General features: G+C 42.5%; 2 protein-coding genes and 1 long non-coding RNA gene across 13 annotated transcripts in view; 1 reads left to right on the top strand and 2 right to left on the bottom strand.

Annotated features, from left to right (window-relative positions):
• The window catches only part of RAPGEF2 (Rap guanine nucleotide exchange factor 2), a 174,424-nt gene extending 173,155 nt beyond the window's left edge, over nt 1-1,269 (bottom strand). For all 11 annotated transcript variants that reach the window (XM_046940691.1, XM_046940692.1, XM_004940909.5 and 8 more), the window contains exon 1: nt 1,158-1,269. Coding sequence is in view for 9 of the 11 variants with exons in the window: in XM_004940909.5 (XP_004940966.3) it covers nt 1,158-1,226 (69 nt within the window). In the remaining 2 variants the exon portion in view is untranslated. The remainder of the gene's footprint in view (nt 1-1,157) is intronic.
• A 445-nt stretch (nt 1,270-1,714) lies between these two features.
• LOC121110656 lies at nt 1,715-22,489 on the bottom strand. Its single transcript, XR_005859561.1, has 3 exons — nt 15,777-22,489; nt 14,193-14,362; nt 1,715-5,343 (listed from the first exon to the last, which is right to left on the bottom strand). It is a non-coding gene; the product is annotated as an uncharacterized LOC121110656 (long non-coding RNA).
• The window catches only part of C4orf45 (C4orf45 homolog), a 42,227-nt gene continuing 34,550 nt past the window's right edge, over nt 15,260-22,936 (top strand). Inside the window, exon 1 of the mRNA XM_001233137.7 lies at nt 15,260-15,401. Within this exon, the coding sequence (XP_001233138.7) occupies nt 15,287-15,401 (115 nt within the window). The 5' untranslated portion in view covers nt 15,260-15,286. The remainder of the gene's footprint in view (nt 15,402-22,936) is intronic.

Below are 22,936 nucleotides of genomic sequence, written 5' to 3'. Positions count from 1 at the left end.
CAGAGACTGTGGCCTGGCAGGGCCAAGACTCCAGTCTCACCTGGCACAGGCTCACAGCTGTCATGGGGAAGTGCTGGCTCCCCGAGCTCAGCCTGGTGGCCCCACGACCTGACTGACTGGTTCCTGAGCAACTGGTGGTGTCACTCCCCACCAGCAGCCGGCCACCACTCCACAATCACACCAAGGGTGAACACCACACCAAGGCTCCCACCCTGGAACTGTCCCAGCGCGGGGGCTCAGCTGCCAGAACACTGCACTTCCAGCGGGTGCCAAGGGATCGCTCCTGCACCGAGCGAAAGGAAAGGTCAGTCAAGGACAAAGGAACAACTTGAGCTCCAAAAAAAAAACACATTCCAGAAGTAGGTTAAAAAAAATAACAGGGAGACTAGAAGATGTGTAAAGACAGGTTAACGCAATGCCCGTGCAGCCGGTGTGTTTTTCCATGGAAGCTTTTGTTTCCTCACACATACTCTACCAGCACAGGGATAAAAATAACATGACCACAATGACGTCTCTCTAGCAAGAGGAATGACTTATGGGTGCAGGCTGAAAGTTAAGGTTTCCTCTTTGCCCCCAATTTGAAACCATTGCCAGCCAATCAGAGGCTTGCCAAAATAATCAGCAAAAACATCGCTTCCTAAAAACCAGAGTGCAACGGGCTCCCAGGGCGCGGGGAAAGCCTGTGGAAAATAGGGCAGATGGCACCGTAACTCGCAGCAAAGTAACTCCTCGCTCGCACCGCTAGCCGCGGAGCACGGCGATGGGGGATCAGCGCAAAGCTCATTAGCCCGCAGACAGCTGGCAACAGCACCCGTCCGGGAGCAGTGGGAGCTCACGCCGGGGTGCTGGTCTTCCAGCTCGCGTTAAGCCGAGGCACTCCCGTGCGCCCCAGCAGCGCCCGTCGCCGGGACGGGCTACGCGCCCCGCGATGGGGCTCAGCATCAGCGCCGTCCGTCCCGCCGGAAGCACCCCCTGGGCGGCGCGTCCCTCCCCAGTCCCAAACAGGGCAACGAGAGGAAAGTTGCACGCCCTCGCGTCGCCCCTCCTCTCCCCTCCGCTCCTCTCCCCAACTAGCAGACCCGCGCCCCGACACCCTCGCCCGGTAGCGGGGCCCCCGCCCGCCTCCACGCCCGGGGCGCAGGGAAGGGGCCGCCTACCTGGGGGCTCCGCTCCGCCGGGTTCTTCATCACCGCCTGGCGGAAGCTGTTATCCACGTAGGACGCCATCGCGCCTCGCTCCGCCGGCGCGGCGGCCGCTCCCGCCCGGCTCGGAAGGGCGGGACGGCAGAGGAGAGGAGGGCCGGCAGCGGCCTGGAGCTGCGGCCCGGGGTGAGCGGAGGGAGGCGGCGCGGGGACCCCGGCGGCACTTCGGCTCAGCAGCGCCGCCGCCCGGATTAGGCCGCGGCCGAGCCCCGGAGGCGCGGGGGCGCCCGGCGGGCTGGGGGCGCCTGGCGGAGGCGGCTGCGCGCTCCCGCTCTACCCGGCGCTGCGCCTCCCGCCGGCTCCCTCCGCCGCATCCCCACGGGCACCTCGGTTGCCTCCCATCTGAGCTGCTAGGGGCTCCGCGCCCGTCTCGGCGACGGGGAAGTTGCTGGCTCGGGGAGGCGGGGCCGAGGCGGGCGGGCCGGCCGGGGCGGGGCGGGGCGGACCGCAGGGGGCCGCGGGCGGCGGGGGGCCGCCGCCTCCGCGCCCGGTGCTTTGTGCGTGGTGCCGGCCCCGGCTCGCCCTGCGCTGCAGCCGCTCCCGGCACCGACAGGTCTACCCACATCCCGACTGTCCCAGGCAGCGGGGTGATCGCAGAAGCAATGCCTGAGTGTAGCTGGTAGGGTCAGCGCCTGGGCCCGAGCTGGCTTACGCCAAAGCAGGGCTGAGCTCAGCCCGGCTGCACGCCAGCCAGTCTGGGAAGCCAGCCCCAAGACTCCACGTCCATCGTTTGAGAGGCTGAAATCCTGAAAAGGAGAGCTTGATAGTCCCGAGGGATGTGCGGCACAAGAGCCAACAGCATGGGAGAGGCGTCTGGTACACACGGCCTCCAAGCAGGGCGCTGAAGCCCCACCAGCTGGATGGGGTGGCCAGCAGCTTTGGCCAGGCCACCTGTTGCCATTCCTCCCATGACTGACCCCCACCAACCCACCACCCTGCACAGGCGAGAAGGGAACCAAGAAAGAGAGTGCTGTGGCACCAAACCAGCACCTTTTGGGGCTGCCGAGCGGCCCTTTCCTCTCACCTAAGCATGGTCAGCAAAGGGCAGTGATCTTGTTGCATGGCTAGTACTGTTTGTTACTTGGCATGAACATGTCACAAAAGCATCCCAGCAACACTAAGCATGGAACTCCTATTAAGGTGTCATTAGTGACAATGTAAAACTATTCCTGTGTTTGCTTTCATAAACAATGTCTACCTTTCACTGATAAGTATCACGCAATGTAAATAATACTAATTGAAATATTACTGATTGAAATACTGATTGAAAAATCTGATTGAATTGATTTTCACTCACTGATACAGATTTACATTGGATCATAAGTAAGGTCTTGTAACGTTTATTTTTATTTATTTGTGAAAATTTATGGGCATTGGTATGAAGATTTTTTTTTCTTACATAACATACACCTCTGGTCTCAGGAGACAAAATCTTAAGCTTTTAGACACAGATTACCCTCTTACTGGCCGTGTCTTCAAACAGTATTCTTCTAAACCTCTTGAAACTGTTCATTTAGTTCATCAACAAAGATAACTCTTCAGGCTAATCCTACTCATACATGTCAGCAAAATATTTTTGCAGCTAATACTGATCATTCTGGGCAGACCACAGGACACAAATAGACAGAGCTCCACATCCCAGCTATATCTTGCTAGTGGTTGCTTAGTAGTAGTTCTTACAGGAATTCATTTTTTAACTAGCAGATTGAAAATATAATGCCCTTTGCCCTGAAGAAAAAAAAAATTACAGTTTTAAATATTCCTCATATTCATCATCAGAGAGTATCATTTCTTCAAATTAATCAAGCCTGCAGCTACATGAAAGTGCCAGCTTTTCTGAAGCTCAGCTTACCAAACTCAGAGTGCTAAGATTTCCTTTTTTTGTGGGGCATATGTATATGCTGAGTGCCACAGGAATGCAAGGAATGCTCTCCTGGGCTCTTCTCCTCCATCACTTCAGGGCACTGAATATCTCCTGTTACAGAAGAGCTTGCCTGACGTGTTCCTATCTCTAAATCAAAACATAGCTACCCACTCCATTTTAATATGCAATTAGCTTTAATTCCAGACCTATTACCTTTAACAGCATAAAGTGAAGTGTTTCACTGTGATTAATTTCTGTTGTGTTATCTGTTAGCAGAGTACCTGTGATTCACCATGATACTCAGCGTCAGCTGACATGATTTTGGGTGCTCTGATTACATTCTGATCAGTGTAACAAACCTTGATGGCTATCAGTTTATGTCAGAGGCCCATCACATTCCACAGACTTGTTAGAGATGACAAGGAATGAAAGCTAGAAAATTATGTTCAAATACATTCAACACTTTCTCAACAGTATTTAAGAACATGTTGTACCTGCTTACTCTTTCTTTAGCTTTCTGTAAGCAACACTGTATTATGCAGATGCTCCTCATTTTTTATGTTCTGTATGGTGGATACAGGTCTGTCCTGCATGATGTTTAGTTTTCTTGCTGATATTCTAGTAGTTCCTGCATCCAAATAGGAAAAGAAATCAAATAATCATTAAGATACAGGCTAAGCCCTACTTTTCATGCAAATGTTGGTGAACTACAATTTATAATGTCACATAAGTTTCTGCAGTCTTCACATTCACTCTTTCCCATTTTCTATCTTCAATAGATCAGTGTTTTACAATACACATGTATCAGGATCTGCCATTCATTTTGCATTTCCTTTTTAGTTAAATATACATATAATATATATGTAAATATATAAATGTGTACACACATCATTATAATTTCAGTAAGGTATGTACCATCAGTGAGGATACAAACCCATGGATGTCCTTTTATCTCCTTTCTCTGAGTAAACTGTCATTTTCTTATATCTTCTGAACATTGCATGGCAGCTAAAGCAAATTCACACAGATGAGTTCCAGTAAGCAGAACTGCCTGTCTGCTTCCCAGCTCTCTCCTGGCAGCTTCTCTGCAGTCGTAAGAAGTTCCTTTCATAACTGTTTGTGTAGCTGGAATGCAAAGGTGAACTGTGGTGTCCATCTGATGGACCACTTCATGTTAGACATTGAGAACAAGAGCTATTCCTATTGGACTAAGTAGAATCCAATTTTATTGGATTTTAAGTCAAGGATGACTGATCTCTACTACCAGGTGGAAGACCAGCTCCTTTGAACAGCTTTATCTTCTATGCTTGGATTTTTTGGGATGACAACATTTCCAAGAACGCTGTTTCTAGTCTTCTGGGATTTATACATGGATGGGATTACTACCATTGACAACTCCATTTGTTATTGTCTTTTACAACATGAAAAGAATGGCTGACGTTTTTTTTACAACATCCTATAGCTATATGTCTCGTTTTCATCCAGATGTCACCGGTGCACAAGCACAGTGTGTAAAAACCACCCTGTATGTCTGACCTTAGGGGTAGGATAGAAAGATATAAGTGAGATAACACAGTCCACGGTAAAGTAATTTTTGAATATTTACCATTGCTTTATTGTCCTTTTGCGCTTGTAAGGTAGCATAAAATCCAAAATGCTGTAAAAGAGGGCCTGGTTTGTGGCCCTAAACAAAATTTATTCCTCTTGAGAGTAACAAGCAGAGTTTGTGACTACTACGATGTATTTCATATATTTATTCAGAGTTTGCCAGTTTGTTTGGTTACATTTGGGAATATTTATCATTCAGCTTCTGCTGTAGCTGCATTCATCTAAAGCGGCTTTAACTAGTGAGCTTAATACTAGCAGTGGTAGCTCAGGGACCTGCATGAATTAGCTGTCCAAATACTTACCGTGTCTTCTGACAGGAATTCACAGTCCACACAGCATTCTCTTCAGATTCACAGGTAAAGGTACCTATACAAAGGGAACGGTGGCTGAAATCTGTCTTGCAGGAGCACCTTGGGAGCACAGTGATGGATCATGGACCACTATGCTAGATACTGAATGAACACCAAATACATTAGCATAAACCCTCAGAGGTCAAGCCTGAATTTCTGAAGTAAGCTCAGATAGGCTCACACTATACTTTTGATCATGATGCAGATGTGTCCATTATCTCTCAGTCATGGAAGCGCTGTTAGGACATGATTATGAGTCTTCTATCCTGCTTCCTCCACTTGAAGAGTGGTCTTAAGGATTTCCCTTCACCTTCTCATCCTGTAAAAAGAACAACAGTTGTAACAATTCCACTTGTGTAAAATATTCTGACAACCAAGTAGCATCTTCTGTCATTATCAAGATGTTTCATATTAATGCTATGACCAATAGTCATAAATCAGTTCTTCCTTGCTGGTAGGCTTGAGAACAGTCTGCCCACAAGAAGAGATAGGTGCAAATCTTGTTTCTTGAATTGTACCCACTGCATGGTAAGAAAAGTAACAGACTAAAACCAGGGACAGATGACACATACTGATTGATGCAGGTTTAAACTCCAGTCAAATAGTCATCCACAATCTAATGCAGGCAGGATTAGAATTATAGAGTCATAGAATCCTCAGAGTTCAAAGGGACCTCTGAGGGCCATCTAGTCCAACTCCCCTGCAAAACACAGGGATGCCACAGCTACATCAGGTTGTCCAAGGCCTGATCCAGCCTGGTCTTGAAAGTCTCCAGGTTTGGGGCACCAACCACATCACTAGGTAACCTGCTCCAGTGCCTCATCACCCTCACTGTAAAAGATTAGGAGTATTTTCATCTGCTGAAATCTATTATACCACACTTGTGAATTATATGTTCAGTGTCATATGTTTTGCGAATATTACATTTAAGTAGCAACCAAAATAAGGACAAAATACTTCATTCTTACTAATGTTTTCATCACTGGACAAATTATCGAGTTCAAACTTACATTTCAGTGTTTTGTTTTTAAACCAATATATTTCCCGGAAGAAAATGCGTATGTATTCTTTCTTAAATAACAGTAATTGAGTTGTTTAAGATAATCTTTTGAAGTTCCTAAAATGTAAACATTACATGATTGTGCTCGAGTATGAAAAGGGGAAATTGTCTGGAAGCCAATCTAGACAGGATTACTATTTATTCAAAGCCAGCCAAGTCTTTGGAAGAATTTAGCTCAAGTATGAACAACAGATAGCCAGTTACTCATTAATATCCAATGATACTGCTTTTCATAAAACACAGAAAGTTGACAAAATTAAATCTGTTCACTAATAGATCATGCATAATGATTAATAAAACATCTAAATCTCTGCAAGGAAAATGAAACAGAAGTAGGAATTTTATTCCTGCACAAAGATGTGAAATATTTATAAGTGAAAAATTTGTTAACTCCATTATTAAGACCTTTCACTGCAAATGTGTTTTTTTTTTTTTTTCTTCAGTGTTAGGATTCTACACGGATTGTCAAATTTTCACTATCATAAATCTTTTTCAAGACAATCGGTTTTATTATGTATGATTGATGTGTTTGGCTTTTGGTCTATATTAACTCTTCAAAAAAAAAAAAAAACACATATATTTACAATTTTTGGCATTACTGCAGGGCATTATTTTTTTTAAATTAAGTTTACGGCTGGTAGTATTTTTCTGTCATGAATTATTGATTAATTATTCCAGATATTGCCTTTCCTCAGTCAGCCACCAAGCATTGTATACTGTACTGCTCAATGAGCTCGTGTTGGAACTGCTTCTTGGAACTAATCCCCAAATACCGCATTCCCCTCATGTTTCACCTCTTTACTTTTGTCATCATGTTCTATAGGAATCAGCCACACTCTTCCCTACTGCAGCACACTACGCTGCATCAGGAATATTCTCCAGTATGATACTAACAGCACTCATTACAAAAGCATTTCCAATTCCATTGCTTTCTAATGACCTTGATAAATTATTCCATTGCTTCAAAATTAATAACTGTTGGATAAGTAGTGTGTTTGTGTGGTTCTGCCTTCTTCCTTCAGTCACCGTTTAGATCTGTTCAAAGCATATGGAGATGTGTGGGTGTGAGCTTAAGTGAATGTTTCTAAGCTGTGCATACATATCCTGGCAAAGCATATTCACACCTATACCACAATGTGACAAGTACTAGGTACCAATTTAAGTGGATAGAATCAACTTCAAGATCAGTAAAAGCTAAAAAAGTTAATATGTTTGTTACTTACAATCAGTGACATCACACTTCAACAATTTATATTCCTTTTTTGTTTTTTGTTTCCAGAAGAAACCATCTAGTACTTGGACTAAAACAATTAAAATTTAATTTTTCCTTATTCTAAAAAACACATTTGAGATAGATCAACACTGAGGTAAGCTATTAAAGCAATCTAAACTTATCCTGGAATTGTCCTCATCAGTCCTGACAGTATAATGACAATATACCTACTCTCATGTATGTAGAGTGCCCTGCTGCAACCATTAACCGAGAACATTTGTATTGAACCATGGAAAGGTAAGGGTTCAAAATGTAGTTATGTTATCAAGTTTGTTTTCTAAATAATATGTTTATCAGTAATGTCAGTGGTGAAAATCAAGACGTTCTACAAGTCTTTTTTGTAGAAAACTTGTGGAGATTCCTGTTTCCACTCCCAGCTACCTCCGTACAAATACAGTGACAAATCCAAGTACTACATTCTTCTGAAGAAAGAAATCCATGATTAACATGGAAAAAATGATATGAAGGAGCTGACAAAAATAAGCAGCACTGAACAGGTGACTTGTTGCTAACCATGGGGCAGAAGTTCAAACAAAGAGCTACTTGTATTGCCAGGATCTGTTTCTAAGACAGATTTAAAATAAATAATTACTTTCCTTCTGTTATTTTGTTACATTTCACTATCTTTTCCATTTGTTAAGATAATACTCTATAAATGCTCAGCTGCAAGATGTGATAAACAGCATCTTTGCTCTTCTGTAACAACTGATTCTGCTCAGAACATCCACCATCACCTTCTTATACCACTACTGCAAAAACATGGGAACCTGCCACTTACTTTGCTTTTGATTTCCAGAACAAATTTATAAAATAAATAAATAAATAAAAAGCCCCTCTCATTTTTGCTGCATGTAGGGGAAGCTGACAACAGGAGATCTGCACCCAAGCAAATATATCTCGTAAATGTGTTTTTTAAGTCAGAATAGAAACTGAAATGTGGGAAGCAATTGTACAAAAGAGGTAGTAGAGATGAAGATTACTTTTATGTGGGAAGCCAAAAGAACGTTTTGGAAGATGTACATTTTGAAAGACACGTGAACTCTTAAAGATTTTTTCATGGGGAATTTTTTTTTTCCAGGAAAAGATTACCCTTGTGTATTTACCTTGTGAATTTTTGTTTCTCTTCCTTCAGCTCCAGCTAGCTGGAATGGAGGCAGCACAATGCATTTAGTCCTTTGGACGAGAAAGTCTTGGCATACCTCAGAAGTGTCCTCCTCTAAAAATGCTGCAGAGTGGAGTTTGGAAACCACCTGTTCCAATGTGTTTACAATCGCATCCATGTGAGGTAGGGCATAAGTGGGTCCTTTCTCCTGCTTCATACGAGCCCAGGTCCTCAGCTAATGAAAACCCACGTATTTCAAGGAGATCAGCTAGTTCCTGCCTGTTTAAAACAGCTCAGGATCTGCTCCCTGGCTCTGGTTCCTGTTGGGGTTGCTGGGAACTTCCATAATGTTACAACAGAGGATGGGTATGCCCCCTTTCACCTCCAGCTAAAAATACCATACTGTTTGAACCTCCCAGAAAGAGAGATCTGTCTAAGCCATGCTCAGCAGTGCTGCTAGGAATGGCTGCAGAACAAACAGCAAAACAATCTTGCCCCTGTTTGTCCAACGGCAACGTCTGTGTCTTGTTAGCAACGCAACAGCTCATGAAATGATAAGTCCCCAGGTTGAAGCTAGCTGTGCAACTTCGTTCCATGGATGCAAGTAGCTTATAATTTTGCCTGAAGCATTAGCATTACTCTTGCATTCAGGATAAAGCAGATTCTTCTTGCCATGCAGGAAAAGAAATGAAGTACAAGTGAAAATTTCATCTTTAATTACTGTGTCTTGGTCCCTTGCGCTTCAGAAATAATACCAATGCTTCTGAACTTAAGTATTCACACAGATATTTTGTTACATGCAAATCGACTTTCTGAGACTTTCTTTGAACTACCTATCATTCTTAACCTCCACTCCTCACTGATACATTTTTAGTAAGGATCCAACCCCCCCCCCGCCCCCCCCCCCCACGTGAATGTGAGCCAGACAGCGGCTGATACTCCTGGGCAATGTAAATACAATAGGTTAAAACACACATCAGCACATCTTCAGTGCAAAGAGGGGCCCTTCAAGCAGTACCATTACACATTTTTTGAAACGAGAAGTAATGGTGCAGATACTCAGCTAATTTTAACTTGGAGGGCAACGCTGAAGCAAGGAGAAGTATTACTCTACTGTAGTTAGATCCTGAAAGACCTATGTATGCAGGAGTTGAGTTGCATCTCATTTTGTGGGAGCTTCAAACCTGATGCTTCAAAGGACAGTCTTGTGGGAAATAACAAAGGGATTTATAGGTGGATGGAGATGTGAAGGCAACTGTTAGGCAGTGGTCCACAGGTTAAGTGAACTCAACCCACAGTGCTTGTAACTCTTTGTTATGGTGAGATTTAAAGAGGAATAGAAGTGCTGGACACATCCAGAACACTGCATAGCAGTAAGGAAGCAATTTAAAACTCAAGTGATTTCGCAATGAGCATACATGTATTTTGTCATCAAAACAATATAGTTACTGAATAGGCCTGGTAGATCATCTCTGTCCCCCAGATGTTTAAGCTTAAATCATAGAGTCTTCCAACTCTATCAGGCATTTGTAACACTTAAGTGCAAATGAAAACACTTAATTGGCCCAGATGCACTCATTTAAACAATTATAAAGCAGAATAAGGTAGCCAACACTAAAGGCTGTTGATGTGGAATCAATAAAAAAGTGATAACTTGTAATTAATCACACAGCAATTCTCATGACTTTTCTACCCATCATTCCCATGAATTCATCTGAAACCGCATAATGTTTAGAAAACCAGAAAATAAGTTGCATTTCCCACTTCTCCAGAGTAATTTATGGGGCCAGATACCCTTCCCAGAGCAGCAAGAGGGAGATAATACCTGAATACAGAATTCTCTTGAAAAAAAAGGAAAAGATCCTTTTGGGGTTAAAAAAGCATGACTAGTTTACTTCCTTCCACTACTCCACTCTACTGTATGCAGCAGGTGAAGGTGAGCATCTCTGCCACACTAGGTTGCTCATTAACTAGTTCTCAGCATCTTTCTGAGAAGATGCAGAGTGTTGTTCTGACTGGACATAATTATATTATTAAAAGAGGGAAACTGGAGCAGTATTAAAATAAATGCTTGCTTTAATTCATCCTTCTTATGACTTGAAGTAAACTTGAAGGCTATTCGCAGTCTGTTTGCCCAGAAAGCATGAAGGAAGCGTAGGTCTATAAAGCAGATCCTTCTTCTTACAGTCTCCTGCTTGTTTATTCAGGACAAGTGCCACTCCATCTCTTATTAAGAATTCCTTACTGGGATAAGGCAACTACTGATTTCTAAACCTATTTCCTCCAGATACCTATCCTCTGAGGCTCACTGAAGGTGCAAAGACCCCTAATGCTGATTATTAAACCCTCTTCCAGAGCTCACTGATCTAGTTTAGGAACCACATCTCACAATACGATCTCATACCTAGCCAGATCATGTCTGCTGGATGACATTTGAAACATTTATTGACTCACCTGTGCAAGGTAAAGCTTGCCAAGGTAGTCATGCCAGTAACAACTGAGACAGAAGGCAAAATTATAAAAATGCCTGCCATAGCTATAGCTTATTCCAGCCCCCTCACTTAGATGAGATGCAATATTACAAAAACTTTTGATAGAGCTGAGTTCACACTGGGACTGTTTCTGTTACTGTACCTACTTTAGTTATAATCCTACAGTTCACATGGAAAAAAATTAATCCTGCCTTGTCCTTTCAACTGAAAAGACAAGAAATTTTTATCCCTCTTCCTAATATCATTTCCCTCTGTTTAGAAGTATGACGTGAAGCAGCTCCAGATCCTTCATCAAACTTGGGTCTCTTTGATGATGTCCTTTGGCTCCTTGCTCTTCTGTGTTAATTGAAGCTGAGTGCGGTAGGAAATTTGGCCTCACAACTTTTAGAAATGCTGCATATTTATCTAGTACTACTGTAACCTGAGATACATTTTAATTTTTGATGTCACTAATCACATCTTTCATACGGAGAGATATGCTGCCATGGTGAAACCATGTGATTTTCAGACAGAACATCAGAGAGGAACCCCAGGGAAGTGTAAAGATTTTCTTCTTTTATAACACTCACTACACAATGTATCTTTGAACAAGACACTGACACGTATCCCTCCTTGTTATGAATCATATTACAAAACGCGCACACCCACCTCACAGAACTCTTCTGAGGACTCAATCTTGTAAGCCCTTTTGAGGATGAAAAGCACTATATAAGTACTGAGCTCTAAGCTTGGGCATGCGGATAAGCTGTGCACATTCAAAGTAAAAACCTTTCTAATAACATTCATCTGCATCTTGAATACAAGTAAAAAATTGTAAGGCAGCCTGTCTGTGATCAAGGCCTTCTCATGCAGCTCACCCTACTGTTTGGCCACTGGCCAGCCCATAGACCCCATGGAGGAAAATGGCTCTGGAGGAAGGAATGCACATGTTAAGCAGAGGACAGCTTTTCTGAAGGGTAAGAAAAATCAGGCTAACACCCTCAGCTGCCAAAGCCTTCTCTGGGTACATGGAGGAATGAAGCAAGATAGAAAGGGAGGCAAAAACTGCAGTAGGCAGGGGCCTGCTATTCTCACTGAAGCCTGTATGACCTAAAAGCTGAAATAGAAAATATTTTTGCTTCAGGATCAGGTCTGCTTTGCATTGAGGACGTCTCTCTGTGGAGAGGCTGGGAGAAACCAGGCAGGAATTTCCTCAGAGCTGCAGCACCTCAGCCAACCAAGAGGGCATGCCAGCCTTCAGTGTTAGTGTTGCTACCAAGCCCTTCTGAAAAGTCTGGGGGTCAGTGCAGTATAGCCAGAGCAACCTGAAGAAGCCCACCTGGCTTCTTTCCTACAGTGCTTCATGCACGCCTTCAGACGCAACAAGGTTTTATTAAGTCACATACACGGAGATTGAACTAATAACATGAAAATGTCTATCATATATTTAGATAATTTAATCTAGAAAGCTTTCTAATCTTCCATTAAAATTTTACACACAGGAGATTTCTCCTCTAATAAATCATAATTTACATTTAGATAGTACTTCTCATTCTAATAGCTTGTCTTTATTGAGAAGTTGATTCCAGTCATGAATCACACGTTATCTTTCATTCAAATCCCTGCCATAGCCAAAAAGCCCTGAATTAAATATTTAAGCAGCTTTTAATTCACATTATCTTGTACCAGATCAATTCAGCACAACTCATCAACTAACACAGTCAATAATTAATGTGGCTGCAGTTTGTCTGCACCAGGGTTCTGTCAGTCCTCCTGCCTCCCCCTGCAGCTTGCTGAGAGAGCCCATGGAGAGCAGCCAGCCTGGCCACGGCTCACCAAAGCATGCTTCATAGAGGAGCACAGCCCACTAAAACAATGACTTGCCAGAGATCTCCAGGGTCTTTTTTTAAACCAAGCTCAGCCTTGTCCTAATAACTAATTAACATATTCATTGTCTGCATTGCCCTGAGGCCTGCCTCCACCTCAACAGCATATCCACCAGGGAGGCTGTGTAGCCCAAGGCAGTCCTGACACTTGCCATGCTGCTGCTCCAAAACCAAGTGCCCCTGTGCAGTCTTTATAACGGAATTTGCATCCTTGTCACTTCTAGAAATTTTGAAACCATATTTAGTCCACCAAACATAAAGTACTCAAGCTTTCCTGTATTGCACCTTTCCATCACTTATTAGTTTTTATATACAAAATATAATTATGTCAGTTAGAAGAGAGGATTTTAGTCTCCTAAAAGTACACACATCATTGACTGCAAAAGAAGTTTATCATAAAGGCATGTAAGAAAAATAAAAACTCTCTTTTCCTGTATGAATACCAGGTTAAGCACACCTACCAAAGTACAGCATCTCATGAGGAAGTACAACACCTCTTCATCTGCGCTGACATTGTAAATGGCTAAAAGTGTACATGAAGGTTTTTAAGAAAAGAGCAGATATCACACTGAGGGATATGGTTTACTGCTAGGGTGGCGACAGGTTGATGGTTGGACTAGATGATCTGGGTGGTCTTTTCAACTGTAATGATTCTAATTCTACAAAGACAAGAGCTGGATGGAGTATGAAATCAACCCCAAGTCACACAGTACTGGGACCTATCAGCACAGATGCTGACAGGAGGCTGCACACAGCAAAGCTGTGGACTCATCGGGTGGAGGTTTTGTTGTGCTCCCACCCTTGCATGACAGAACTTGAAGCCATCCAGCTGCAGGGCAGATGCAGAGAGGAGAAGGAGGTGTGAGGAAAGGGAGCAGGCTGCAAAAATGAGAGAGCAGCCAAACCAGACTGGGAGGAGCAGCTGGAGGATCAGGAGGAGGAGCCAGGAGCAAAATGTAGTTGAGCAAGTAAACCCGTTGTGATTCAGAGACCAGTGTCCATCAGCTTACTCAGAACATCAGAATTTGCCATAATCATGCACAGACAAGCATCCCCAGCCACAATCCTTGATACTCTCCACTGCCCTTTAGGGACGGTTGGTACACAAATCAGAGCTGTCATGTACATAGGTTGCTCTGAAAGTAATGTATCCTATTTATTTCCATGGAAATTACAACAGCTACAAAGAGTACAAGAACACTATTTGATAGATCAAATTCTCAGCTACAAAGCACTATTTTTCAACATGGTAACCACCATTAGTTGTGCATTTTTTTTCAGTGATGAACAAGAGCCTGCATGCTGTGCTCATAAAAATATGCAGCAGTGGAGGTGACCCACTGTCACTGTTGCCACTTCTGGAATGCACCACTCACCCCTCACTGTGCTCACAGCCACTGTTTGGTCTCCAGAAACGTTCAGCAAGTATCAGTGAATGTCAATGGGTGCCACTTTTTCCACATGAAAGATTTCAACAACACACCTTTTCTCCATAAGCAATTCCACTGTCAGATGCCATTTTGTCAGATTGCTCCTCTGCTGCCACCTGTCACACAACAACGAAATATAACAGGATATGGGTGGGAAGCTTCAACCTGTACTGCTATAACACCAACATCTGCCTCTGACATCACAGGCCAACATAATAAAATAACAGGCGTTACTTTCAGAGCAGCCCTCGTATGTTCAACTAGGATGTTAAGGAACTTTTTGTTATCCTTGATTATTTGTTAATTAAAAGTTTTATCAGCTCAGATGTGGTTGGAAACATATTAGAAATCTCTGCTGAGCATTTTAAATATTATACATATTGCTGTGGCACTGAAGGTTTGTTTTATTCCACAGCAGTCCTTTGGGATCACACACACACACAGGAATGGCTTGTGCCCTAAGGTGTTGACAAATGAAAGAAAAAGAGGAGACGGCAGATGGAATCAGCAGCTGGAGTATCTGCAGAAAATAAGGCAGCTCTGGCAGGCGCACCAGCATAGCTTTTGTCTGGGAGTCTTACTCTGTATCTTCTGCCATCACCAAATAATAATAATAATAATAATAATAAAATACTCAGTGAATCAGAGAGAAGATTTTTCTCTAGTGTTGAAAGGCCAATACGTCCTCATGAGACCACTTTCATCAAGTGGAACATCCTTAAGATTCACAAGCTGTGTTACCATCATTTCAGAGAAAATTCCTAGAAATCCCTAAAAACTAGGATCTTTACAACTCTTGTTTCTTAATGATACATCATTATACTTGTCAACAAGCAGTTTACAGCAGATTTATTGCACCTAGCAAGACAGAGGCAGACTTTCTTGAGGTCAACTATGTGAGAACACATGCAGGAATCATCTCCAGGAGCAGCACCAGAGGCCCCAGTAGAACCCAGGGGACAATACATCACAATGTGCCCATGCACAGAACCTGCTGGAGGGGACAGCAGACCACTGTCACGGTGATCAGTGCAGCAGTCATGGTGCAGCGGAGCTGTGGTGTTCCCCAGGCAGGGAGAGCCTGCAGCAAGGCCCCGCTCCCTCACAGAACCAGCAGGTGCCATGCACTGGCAGAGGGCAGGATGGTGTTCTCAGGTAGGCAGCAATGCCGGGGGCTCCGGCAGGGACAGGGCAATGCTGGTATAAGTGAGAATAAGGTAGATGAAATAAGGACAAGAAGGATGAAAGTGCCAAAAAAAAAAAAAAGTCTGTTAACTGGCACCACAGTTTTTATTTCATCTCATGGATTGTCGAATGCCTAGAGACTTGCAGAGGGAAACCCCCCTCCTTTCTCTGTTTACATTTCTCATACCAAGCAAGTACTGAAGTATTTTTCAACCATATCATGCACAAGACATGCACGCATGCACAGTCAGAGACAGTGATGTGAACTGGAGACTTTTTTACATTTGGAGCTTTTGTGCTCCACTCAGCAGTTCTCTTTCATCACTTAAGAAGTGTACCCTGCACCTGCATATTGATGAAAAACTCTCACAGCACTGGATGAGGGAGCACGGATCAGTTCTGGGGGACTGAATGAGAACCTCCTGCTGACAGCAAGTCAGGATTCCCTACTGGTCCTGGTTAGTGGCAATTCCAAGATGTCTTCCTGATACAACTCCATTTGAATTTCAAATGCACCAGTACAAAAGAGCAGGCTCAAGAATCAAAAGGGTTGGACTGAAAAAAAAAAAAAAAAAAAAGTACCTTTATTAACTGAATCTGAATTTGTCTTGGAGCCTGCATTTCAATTAAAGCAGTCATCTGCACATTGATTCACACTAACAATGTTTTTTGAGTAATACAAATTTAGAGACCAATGAATTTCATTGCACTTGTATCTTCTAATCACTATAATTGTACAAATGACTTCAATATTCTCCTTTTTCCATAAATGCTAAAATACTACAAAGAATATTTAGATGGCATACACTGTATTAAAATACAGTACCTACATTTCAACATCACTGAATATATGAGTCCATACTTTAGTTACACACTGCAGTAGCTTCTGCTATTGAGTTATAAGTCACGGAAATATACATACTGCGGTTTGGGGTCAGATTAAGAACATACAGAATCTAATATCCTTTCCAAAATTGCTATGAAATCTCATTCAGAATTTTTGCTTTACAGCCTCTTTGCAGCGAAAGGTGACTCAATTTGGCTATGAACCATGAAAAAGATTCCCCTTTGATGTTTTAAGTCTATTTCTAGCAATTCAATTCTAGTTTTTGCTCTATGAAATGTTATGATTGTTCCTATTCACCTTCTTTAGAACAAATATTATTTGATAGCCTTTGATAGCTGGTCATTTCTGGGAGTAGGAGAGAATAAAATGTATTCAGGCTTCCTGAAAAAGTAGAGTCAAAACCACTTGCCCTGATTCCAGATTACCATTAATTTTCAGCTGGTAAGGGTAATAGCCTGGCACAGGTCTACACTCACATCAACCACTTTCAGAACCTTTTCTCATTTTAACAGATCCTTTCAAACAGAGCATCTTATTATACTCCAGTATTCTATCAAAGAGATATTCTATTTTTTTTTTAACTAATATCATGAAGTTAACAGTAAAATTGTTACTCCCAGCGGATAGTGGATTATTCTCTCTCAGGAGTGTATGTTTCCTGGGGAAAGCATTTTTTCATGAGAAATTCATCATGGAGAGTGCTTTGGACTCTTCTTGCTGACTGCCCTTAATTGAACAACGCTGCAGCAGCATCGTGTGACAGCAGCATTGCTCCTGGGAGGGATCTCTGCCAGGCAATTCTGTGACGAGAGTAACACCCAAGGTTATTTTTAAAGCACCAGAAGAAACTTAATCGTACCAACATAATCGCCAATCAAGAATGCACAGCTTGCTATTAGTGACAGTGATATCTTGTAAAATGAAAAGCAAGCTGCACCTGATTATTTATGATGTTCTCTTGCTTGTAATGGAACAAGCATGTTATTGCAAATTCACAAGTTAGCAGATTGGTTCAAAATTAACATATTATTCACACGCATTATAGGACTTGTAAGTTAAAGAAACAAGCATCTACGTCTCCAGTCTCTAATATTCCAGATAGGGCTATGATTACTGTTTTACTGCCAGTGGTTTAAAGATCAAATTATTAACTTTTTAGAAATTACCTTAACTCCTTAAAGATAAAATAGAATTTATTTCTGCAGTAGCGTCTATGAGTTTCTTTCTTCTGATTTCAACAAAATATATTATTCTTTTGTTATGATCTAATTTTTACAGAAGTAATAACCTCACATACCTTCACAGATACATCACAGAATTTCTATTGGTTCAGGTCTTGTCTCCAGACCCTTCCAGCATGCCAAAGGTCAAAGGGGGTTTGTCACTGTCATATAGCCCCAGAAACACTATTCTGAAGGAAGCACAGATGATAAATCAAACAAATCAGATAAACCTGATCTAACAGGACTTTGCACTGTAGAGAATCCTGAAAAAACTGCTTGAATGAGGAGACTGAAAAGTAAAGTTAGCTTTTACTTCTGCTGTCTTCCAGCCACCAGCTCTGAATCACATTTAGTAGCAAAAGCTAAGACAATAAAAGCAGAATTTAATGCTACTTAAGGTATGCTCTGCTGATATATTTACCATTGGAAGACACCTAACAGTGTTATTAAGATGATAGTTCTGGGGTTTAGATGCTTCATTATATCTGTCTTCTTAATATATAGAAGGAAAGCGCTAAAGTAGAAGCACAACAGTACAAGGGCCTGATGTTGCATGCTCTGCAGAGTGAGAGCAATTTGTGATTAGATGGAAAGGCTTAGGCTGCCCTTCCACACCTCCTTGCTCTGCTGCTGGCTCTAGTGCCATGCTGGTGGGCAGTTCCACTGGGGAGCATCTGCACCTGCAGAACACAGCTCCAGGCGCTGATCTCCTGGGGGTGACGCTGCCCTCAGCCCTCCTGACCTCCTGCCCCCGGCTCACATCTCGCACTGTTTGTTTTGGCACAACTGCTTCCCTCCCCCGAGGCCACATGAAAAATGAGATCAAGGAACTGATGCAAGTTAAAAATAACCAGGGATAAAAACAAACATTTACTGTGTGGTTAAGAAACAGTTGGTGCAGAGCGATGGGCAGACAGGAGTAGGCAGGCAGAGCAGCTGAAGCTGTTGGAGAAATGAATGGCACGTGGCATCAGCCCAGTGCTGGCGGCTCACATCGTGTCCCGATCTCTGGACACTCCGCAGAGGGTGAGCTCCTGCACCAAACAGGTGCACACTGTGTTTGCCACTGGCTCTGATTAACCAAGCCCGGAGGTTGTTCTCTTTTGCTTTATAAGGGGTCAAAAAAAAGGCCCTAAAAAGTGTGAGGCAGACACCCTGCTGCCTATGCTGTCCCTAACAAGTGCTCACCTCCAATTGCTTATTGCTATTTGGTGCTTTTCAGGAAGAGATACACTTAGCAGGCGAGATGGAAAGCAGTTCATGATTCCGAGTCTCTGCCTCTACCTCCTTAAGAAAACAGTGGGAATAAAACAAGACTGAGAGGCATATTTGCATTTGCAGTAATGTTTGAAATTACGGTCTGTAACAGAACTTAAGCTTTCAATATTTATTATTTTCTCATTCACAAATTAATATCTAGCACTCCACTGGAATTGGCTTATCCATTTCAAGACGGAACAGAGACCTGTTTTATCTTTGACTGAGAATTGCTGGCCTTAGGGCTCTGCTTTCTGAGCTGCTAACTGCTCCTGCACACCAGAAAGCACCTTCAGCTCCCATGAAAATTAATAGCTTCTGCTATAGACACACATCCTGGGCCCGCTTTTACTTTTTATTAAGAATTCGTGAAATGGCTGTTCCAAGATAACACCAGCTGCAGTTGTTCATACTGGAAAGCTGTTGCAGTGTTCCAGCAAAACTGGAACCAGGAACTCTTTGCTCCAGAAAAAGAAAATCCGCACATGGAATTAATTTGAAAAACCTAATCAGAGCAATACTGAGCACAACTTGTGATGCTGGGTATATGTTTATACTGTTCTGATCACGTTAAAGACATTCATCACACGGTGATGTTTCTGACCCACTTTCCTAGTTTTTGCTTCTCTGAAATCTTGCGCAAAATATGTTAATTAGATCTGCCAGGAGTGGTAATCCTAACCACCAACTTCAGCTGGTCAAGTCATTGTCATCTGGAAGTTACTGCCTGGCCAGCAGGATGAATTGTGCTGTTGTTGCTGAGGGAGTGGGAGGACACCAATTCCTTAATGGGTTTTATAAATTCAATCAGCAGTTCCCCATTTAGCCATGACCAGGTTCTATGTGATTTTTCAAAAAACCCTACTAGTACGTGTGGTTGCTGGGAAATGAGACTGCTAAGAGTGACCTGATTATTTATTTACATCAAAATAATAAAATTTGATGCCCTAACTTATAATTAATATTTCAGCAGTAACCACGAAGCAAAAGGAAAACTAGACTCAGAGTTATTTGAATGGCTATGGTTCGTAGCATCCTCTCTCCCTCATTCATTGCTCTGGGAACATAACCACGGCTTTCTCCAAAACCTTGATCAAATAAATATGTCTTTCACTATGTCTAGAGAGTCAGTGCATCTGGACGAAGCAAGGCAGCATACTGGAGAGACTTCCAGTCTCCACAGAACACAGGATGCCAGCAGTGCCTCTCTTTATCTGATTGAGAATAGCCAGCTGAAATGCCTTTGCTAAGCCAAAACTGCAGAGAGGCAGCCCCTCAGGAGTCAGGCCAGGGTTTTTTTTTTTCCAGTGACAGATATATTCCATTTTTGTTCATATTAAAGGAACATTCTTAATTGAATTCTTTGTTTACTCTTTCCCTTATTCTGCAAGGAAGAATGAAAGTCTAAACTCTGCTTTCTGCATGACAAGCGTGAAGGCATTCTTTGCAGAGTATTAATCACGTAGTCAAAAGCACTGAGAGACCACTTAACTCTCTGTAAATTACAATTCTATTTCTACAGATTACACAAAGACACTGCTTCCTCTGAAGCCTGGACAAATAATAATACAAGAAATTAGTGAATATTCTTCTCCAGAAAGTGGAATGTACAGTCAAATGAGAGCTCACACTATGGGTGCAAAAAATTATAAACCCAGTGGAAAAATCAGGACATACATAGTTGCAAGCTATATTTTCTCTAGCAGCAAAGTAGATTTATGAGTTTCCTTCTTGTTATCTTTGCACCTATGAAACAATTCACTCTCTCTGCAGTTGTGCCAGTGAGACTGGGGCTGTCTCATGAAATGGACCAGTGAGACAAACAGTAAAATTTCCCAGTCGCCTTTGGCTAATGGTGAAGAACATTACAAATTAGCACAGTTCCACCATGCAGAGGCTGTGGATCCACACTGTACATCAGCTGCCAACCCAGACAAGAAAATTCAGGTGATACTTCCTCTGTAGACGGTTAGTGCTGATTGTACAACACTGGAAACATGGGCATGGTGCTAAAGGAAACAGTTTGTGGGCTATCCACGCTTAAAATGTGTTTCCATGCTGAATTGGATGGAATCTGGTTTTAAAAGGTGCCCTTCCTTGGTAACATAATGCAGCCAAAACAAAATCATCAGCCTTTACTGGGAGACTAACCTGACTTTTTATTGGGCTGGTGTGGTCTTTGCTCCAACTGTCTCTGCACATAGTGATCTATTTTCAGTTAATATGGATCCTGAGAAGACATATGGCTTGGAAACAAATCCCTTGCCTAGGAATAGGAGTCAAGTATTATCTGTACTTGAAAGTTCAACTGGATTAACATATAATTATAGAAGCTATTCTGGAATAAACACTTCACAAAAGGAGTTCCTCTCAATTCCCATTTTGCTTCATTTCCAGTAGCAGCGTGGGGAGGAAACTCCATGTGGAAACTCACCCTTTGTTTTGCAACATTATTTTTATTTTCTGCCCCCTACAATAGTTAGCAGAATGTTTTCTTCTTCAGATTGGATTGACGTAGCTTTATTAGTTAATGCAGCAGCATAAACATCAGTAGACCAGCAGGGAATCAATTTCTTTACCAGCAATGAAATCGTCTGGCACTGTCAGTGGCTGCTCCAGCAGGAGACTGTGTCAGCACACTTCTGGTGGTTTGTCCTTTTAACAAAAAACGTGGCTTGTGGTTTCTCCAGTGGCCCAAACCACACTGTGCTCGATGATCTTTTTCTGTGACAAAGTTTCAGGGATGAGCCTCTAGTGTAAAAGGAACTCTGGTTGAAGAGCTGTCTTCCACTGTAGCCATTAAATATTTCTAGATATTTCTAGGGTTGGTTTGTTGTTTTTTTTTTTTTTTCCCCACAAATGGACAACAGGTTTTTGCTCCTCAGATGAAAGCCTGTGTGAGGTGTTTCCTGAACGATGGTTAGTGGGTAAATCCTTGCAAAGTCCTCCTCATAGGGGCAGTAGTGGAAATGGTAACAAGACTGTCCCTTCAGTCAGTCTTTGTAACTGAATCATACTAAATTTGTGGTACTTTTTCGAAGCTATAATCAAAATGTGTTGTAATAACCATTAAAGTAGACACTGTCTTCATATGCTGACAAGATATAACAGCCTTCAGCTTGGGCAGTAAAAATATCAATACTAATCCCAGGCTGTAAATTGATGCTACAGGGATTTTGGTGATTTATGAGTTTCCATGACTCTCTTGTGCCCTGTCTGCACAGCTGAGAGACACAGCTTGCATTCGGGTTAAGTTTCCAGCTATCTGAGTTGCAAAAGCTGTTTTCTAAATACTTGGTTTACTTGTTTGTATTTAGTCAATACAGTTCACAACAGCATTTTATGAAGTTCATAGCACTCTTCGTTAAGAGCAAAATTGCCTCCATTTTATGGGCTGTGAAATTGTGCTGTGGAGGCTACTGGCAAGCCTCAATGGCAATGAAATGCTGAGGTCAGATCTGCCTTTGAGTCCACTCTCCTGTTTCTCAGTTTTCAAAGAAAACTCAGGTACTCTGGCTGCCTCGGAGCTGTGATGCCTTCCAGCCAAATGTCCCATTTAGAATCATAGAATCATAGTCATAGAATGGCTTACGTTGTAAGGGACCTCAAAGCCCAGTTCCATGCCCCTGCCGTGGGCAGGACTGCCCCCCACTAGACCAGGCTGCCCAGGGCCCCATCCAGCCTGACCCTGAGTGCCGCCAGGGGTGGGCCACCCACCACTTCTCTGGGCAGCTGTGCCAGGGCCTTACCCTCTGAGTAAAGATTTCTTCCTAACATCTAACCTAATTCTCCCCTTTTTTAGTTAGAAGCCATTCCCCCTCATCCTATCACTATCAAATGGTGTAACAAGTAGTTCCCTCTCCTGCTTGTAAGTTCACTTACTTTCAGTAAGTACTGAAAGGAGCTGGAGGCCAAGAACGTGGAGTATGGGTTTGATTAGCTATTCTTGTATTGTACCTTTTGGATTTGCACCTTCCCAGCTGGAACAGCATTTCGCTCTATAAATTCAGACCCTTTCTTAATTCTACACTATATCTCCTTGTAGGCACATCTCTGAATGACCTGAAAAATATCACTTAAAAATCACTGCACTTCATTATTTAAAGTGACTTTGTGCTCAATGACACTTTAACTTGACAATGAAGTCAATTATAATGAATTAAAGGTACTTTAATTCT

Source organism: Gallus gallus, chromosome 4 (genome assembly GCF_016699485.2).
Source record: "Gallus gallus isolate bGalGal1 chromosome 4, bGalGal1.mat.broiler.GRCg7b, whole genome shotgun sequence".
NCBI lineage: Eukaryota > Metazoa > Chordata > Aves > Galliformes > Phasianidae > Gallus > Gallus gallus.
The sequence above is the reverse complement of the archived record's forward strand: the minus strand, read 5'-3'. Positions and strand labels throughout refer to the sequence as shown.